The 6,000-nt window shown below is 39.4% G+C and overlaps 1 protein-coding gene across 1 annotated transcript; it reads right to left on the bottom strand.

The window, feature by feature from the left end:
- Positions 1 to 1,288: 1,288 nt before the first annotated feature.
- LOC120620530 (olfactory receptor 2M5) lies at positions 1,289 to 2,265 on the bottom strand. The gene has a single exon (XM_039885592.1). The coding sequence runs from the start codon at positions 2,225 to 2,227 to the stop codon at positions 1,289 to 1,291; it is 939 nt and encodes a 312-aa protein (XP_039741526.1). The 5' UTR covers positions 2,228 to 2,265.
- Between the last annotated feature and the right edge of the window lie 3,735 nt (positions 2,266 to 6,000).

The raw sequence follows: 6,000 nt of genomic DNA, 5'->3' as shown, positions 1-6,000 counted from the left end.
ATGCTTAATACTTTTGCAACAGTTGATATTTGATATAAGAATCTTTAAGCTTCACAAAATTCACCTTTTTTATCTTTACAATAAAATGTCCAATTGATGGCTTCTGAGGCATTTAAGGGGGGATAAATCAAGAGGTTAGTGCTCAATTTGAATGTTTCCGATTCACTGAAAAACTGGTCTGTTTCTCTATTTCACTTATCATTTAAAAAATACATGTAAATAGTTTCTAGTGTCCTCACTATCTTGAATATGTTCAATTTTTGACATAAAGCAAATTTTGGAAACACTTATATTGCATCTTGCTTAAATTTTTATTCTATGTTATAAATATTTTATATCAGTCATATTTTACTACATAAACATTGTCTTTTTTACTACTTTATTTACTCACTTCTGTGTACTCAAAACTTTAAAATTATAAAGAAAAGTGTAATTTCTACCATTTTTTGAAAATAACATTAGTTTTTGCCAGCTACCTTAACCCATCGTATAGATACTTTATGAAAAGCTCAGGAAACTTTAAGACTGGTAAAATATTTTACACAGTTGGTCGAGAAAAGTTACTAGGTCAGTAAATAGTTGGGAGGCTCCCATCCATTGGTGGTTATGAGAATCTCTTGAAGGTCTGCCAATCAGATTTCTAAATCTCATTTAACAGATTCTACTTCTGCTGGTCTGAAATGGCACAGAACTACTTTGTGGGTACAATTAATGAAGACAAAATGTGGTTCTAACTCAGGTGATCAGGGATCCACTCACTGGAAGCACTGACATAGAGGTGAAGACCTTGTACTTTAATAAGATTGAGAGAACTTAATAGTCTTCTTAGGTAGAACAAAACGACACTGGAGAATTTACTTGATTCTCAACAATCTATCCTCATACCCATTAATTAACCAGTAAGTGCTTCTGAGGCATCACCTGAGAGCTAGGAGATGTTCTGCAACATGTGGGTTCAGACACAGAACTTTCTCTCATGGAACCAATAGGAAGCTGAGCAAATGTTAGTACACATGTGACCGTCAAGTAGAAATGGTGCAGAGGAAGGATGGGCATATTTCCTTGTCCTGTACCAGCATGTTGTCTGGGACTATCGGACAGAAATTCTAAGACAGAGACAGGAAAGAACTTTAAACATTTATTTTCTGCAGATGCAGAAAAAAATTGCTAGTCAGTAATATTAGTTGTCTCTTCAAGTGCCCTGAAGGGGTTATTTTTTAACTGACAAAAGGCCCCTTTGCTGGTATATCTCTGAATTGCTTGCAGCTGATAGTAGGTTTTCTGCTCTCTATCTGGAAGACTGACACTTTCCAATGAACTTTTTTAGTGCACCTATAACTTCCTTGTTTCTGAGACTGTAGGCAAGAGGGTTCAGGAGAGGAGTGAGGACTGGTCCAAACAGAAAGAGACCCTGATTCAACTTTGGAGTCTTGGCAGAGCCAGGTCTCATGTAGATGCACATACCTGGACCAAAGTAGAGACCCACCACACAGAGGTGAGAGGAACAAGTGGCCAGAGCCTTCTTCCTGCCTTCTGGGGAGTTCATCTGGAGTACAGCAAGGAAGATGAGAACATAGGAGGACAAGATGAGAGATAAAGGCAGCAGCAAAACAAGGATGCTGGTCACTACCACTGCCTTTTCATAGGCTGAAATGTCCTCACAGACAATCCTAAGGACAGCCATGACTTCACAAAAAAAGTGAGGGATCTCTCTGGGGCTGCAAATGTGAAAATGCAAGGTGAAAGCAGCATGGCCCATAGAAGTAAGTGCTCCTCCAGCCCAAGACATAGCAATCATCTGCAAGCAAACCCTAGGACTGATGATGACAGGGTACCGGAGGGGATTACAGATGGCCACATAGCGATCAAAGCACATGACAGTTATAAGGATGCATTCTGCAATGGCAACAGTCAGGGAGAAGAATATTTGAGTCCCACAAGCCAGGAATGAGATGCTCCGCCGTCCAGAGAAGAAGTTGGCTGCCATCTTGGGGACAATGCTAGAAGTCAAAGTCAAATCCATTAAGGAGAGCTGACTAAGCAGGAAGTACATGGGGGTATGGAGCCGTGAATCCAACCAAATGAGCAGGATCAACAGAGTGTTGCCAGTGAAGGCGGCCATGTAGATCAGGAGAATGGTGACGATTATGACTGTGATGTGTCTAAATTCCGGAAAAAAGCCCAGGAGGGTGAAATCTGTGAGTTCTGTTTCATTTCCTCTCCACATGACTGGTGTCAACAGAAACGGGAAAGACTTGTAAAAACTGTCATAGTAGTAAAGCAGTTGCTTATCAAAGTCTTTATAAAGAACAATATAACAACGACAAACATAAAAATAGTCATCCATGATCACTTGAATCAATTCTTAACATTTTTCTATATTTCTTGTCCATGTTCTGATGTACTTTGAAACCAGTCCACATATTACAATGCACGTCATTAACTTTAATGTAAGAGAGGCATTTTCCTATATTAACACCAAATTTATACATATATCCCAGTCTGATATTACAGACTTAATTTTAACCTGAAAAAGCATTATTAATGTAATTTACACAAGGATAATTTCTAATTTTACAATGCTCCTGCTTTATGGGATTTGGTCAAGATGGTAGAGAAGTAAACACTGTGCTTGCCACTTCCCATGACTGCATTAAAATGACAACTAAATTATAGAATGATCAACCTGGAGAACCATCTGAAATCTCGCTGAATAGAACTCCTACAATTAAGGATTTAAAGAGAAAACCACATTGAGTTGTAGGAGTGGTGGAGTCGGAAATAGCCTGGCCCCACAACCATGTGTGGCAGTTTAGCGTTAAGAGGGATAGATAGGCTGTGGAGGTCCCCCTCAGGAGGAGTGAGGGGCCGTAGCCCCACACCAGCCTTCCCAGCCCAAGTTTCTGGTGCCAGGAGGAGGAGCCCCCAAAACATCTGGCTGTGAAAATCAGCAATGGTTCTAGCTGTCCAAATGAGAAGGAAGATAGCTGGGAACCCAGGCATCCCCTTAAAGTGCCTGCATACAGACTTGTTCACACACAGGTTCTAACCCTGGCTCTGGAAGAGGGACAGCAGCTCAGGAGGTGCCAAAGGCATACAGAGAAGACTGAGTTATGCGTGGCTTCAGGGCAAGGGCTAGAGAAATAGTTGCCATTGTCCCTTTGTTGAGCTCTCCTTTTTTCCAACTTACATGTGAGCACTATGCTGACTGTGTTGAGCTCTCCTCACACATGGCCAAATCTAAATTTGCTTTGGCCTGGTAAATTCCACTTACTCCACCCTGGGGACTCCCTGAAACCCACCCCACCTAACTCACATTGGTGGAGGAATTCTATGGCTGGGCAACCAGCCCCACCTGGAGCTCTCTGCAGGAGGCTCCTTCAGAAGCAAGCAACAGACTTTGGCCCCGGCACCTCTAGAGTCACTTGTGGTGGCAGGCAACAATTCTTGACCTGAGCTGCAGCACTTTTTGGAAAAATAACAAGGGTCTATGGGCCCAAGGAGAGAAGCAGCTGGCCTCAGTGTGATCTGAGAAATTTTGAGTGGCCACAGGCTCAGCACTGGCCCCAATCTGAATCTGCACTAACTTAGGGAGCACGACTTGCCCAACCTTGGTGATCCCCTGGACCCTGCCACATCCAACTTGCATATCACATGAAGCTCTTTTAGCTGCTGAGCTTTAAGGACAGTTGGCAGGTTATCTCAAGTCTTAGGGTGCCCTGGGCTTTTTGATGAGCTGCCCCAGGCCCAGAGCTGGTGGCAACTGGCCTTGGTTCACAGTGTGTCTTCTCCATGTACAACACAGGCAATGTCCAACCGTAGATAGCTTTGTAGCTCCCTACCAGGTAGCCATGGGCCACCACAGGCAGTGGCTGATCTTGGTCTGAAGGGGAGCTCTCACAAGAACCTACACATTCAGAGGTTGGCATCAGACCTCAAAGAAGCACCACTCGATTTGCCATACAAGATGCACACACAAAAGGTGGTCTCAACAGGCACATGAGCCTGCTGGGGTGAATCCCATTTCAAAAGGCTAGCCTCCACACAGCAGAATCTAAGGACAGATAGAAAGCTTCCCAGACATAAAAAGCTAAAGATATTCATTACCACCAAGACAATTATTATATGAAATGTTAGATTTCCTTAAGAAGAAGTGGGGAATAGCAAAACGGCAAATAAAATGGCAAAAACTATGTACCTATCAATAATCACTTTAAATGTAGTTGGATTAAATGCTCCAGTCAAAAGACATAGGGTGTCTGAGTGAATAAGAAAACAAGACCCATACATATGCTGTCTACAAAAGACCCACTTCGGATTAAATGACACACACAGACTGAAAATAAAGGAATGGAAAAAGATATTTCACAATGGTAATGAAAAAATGCTGAGGTAGCGATATTTATATCAGACAAAAGAGACTTTAAAACAAAGGCTATAATAAGAAACAAAGAAGGCATCACATAATGATAAAAGGATCTATCCAACAAGAGGACATGAATCTAGTAAACATTTATACACCCAACACAGGATAGCAATACAGTCATAGTAGGTGAATTTAACCCCCATTAACACCAATTAACAGATTTTCCAGACGGAAAACCAGAAAGGAAACAGTGGCCTTAAATGAAACACTAGACCTGATGAATTTAATATCTAAAGAGTGTCTCACCCCAAAGCAGCAGAATATACATTCTCCTCAAGTGCACATGGAACATTTTTTCAAGATAAATCACATGTTAGGCCACAAAACAAGTCTCAATAAATTTAAGAAGACTGAAATCATATGTAGAATCTTCTACGACCATAAGGGTATGAAACTGGAAACTAATTACAAGGAAAAATGAAAAACACAAATACATAGAGGCTAAATAACATGCTACAAAACAATGTATGAATTAATGATGAGATCAAGGAAGAAATCGAAAGATACCTTGAGACAAATGAAAGTAAAAACAGGATGATTCAAAATATGAGTGAAATAAGTCAGACAGAGAAAGATAAATACCATATGATTTCACCTATATGTGGAATCTAAGGAACAAAAAGAACAAACTAATCAAAACCAGACTCACAAATATAGAGGACAATCTGGTGAAAGCTAGAGGGGAGGAGTGTTGGGAGTTTGAAAGAATGGAGTGAATGGTTAAAGAAGTACAAATTAGTAGTTGATAAATAGTTGAGGGGATGGGGAGCATGGCATAGAGAATGCGGTTAGCATTAATGTAATGGCAAGGTGGAGAACCGGAGGAGAGAAAGAGCAATTAGTGGAATCGTTTTATAAACTGTATAAATGTCTAATCAATGTACTGAATGCTTGAATCTAATAATAAAATAAAACTTAAAAAAAACAATATTAGCAATTTAAAATAATCAACTTTCACTTCCACGAGTACATATATATTACTTTTTTAAGTTTATGAACTAATAAAAAGTTAAATAAGATCAGCTCAATTTAAACAAAACATTTAAAAAGTCAAAACATTTTTTTCTACAAATGATTGATAAATATGCTTACATCTGAAGAAACAAAGTATGTGCCAGAAATAATATCTCAATAAATAATCATAAATATGGTACTTATATGCAATGATATTATTATTTAACAAAGGAAAAGACTAACAAATTTAAAACAATTAAAGCCTGCAAAGAACAGAGATTACTAAAAGCGGAGAAACCACATGAGAAGGTCACCTAGTAGCTAGATGCCCACTGTGAGAAACACACTAAAAAGTGGGCATTAGGCAAATTACATACGGCCTCCACCCTATGTTCCTTTCACTTTATGTAATGATTTATGCAACACTTTCATGCAACACTCCTAATTGTGTTTCTCCATGATAACATGCCCCTCTATGAATTTAAAATACTATGTTTCTCATCTAAGACTATTGCATTTTAAACTTGGTAGAAATCAGAATATGAAATAAATAAGAACAATAACAAAAATATACAAATGAAACAATTAAAGCAGTTCTAAAAGAAAAATTCATAGCAATA

The sequence above is a fragment of the Pteropus medius genome, unplaced genomic scaffold, assembly GCF_902729225.1.
Source record: "Pteropus medius unplaced genomic scaffold, Ma_sr-lr_union100, whole genome shotgun sequence".
NCBI classification, from domain to species: Eukaryota; Metazoa; Chordata; class Mammalia; order Chiroptera; family Pteropodidae; genus Pteropus; species Pteropus medius.
Note: the sequence above shows the minus strand (reverse complement) of the source record. Positions and strands in the feature narration are given on the sequence as shown.

Excerpts from the sequence above, each read along its gene's own strand:
- LOC120620530 (XM_039885592.1), bottom strand. The coding sequence starts at position 2,227 with ATGTGGAGAGGAAATGAAACAGAACTCACAGATTTCACCCTCCTGGGC.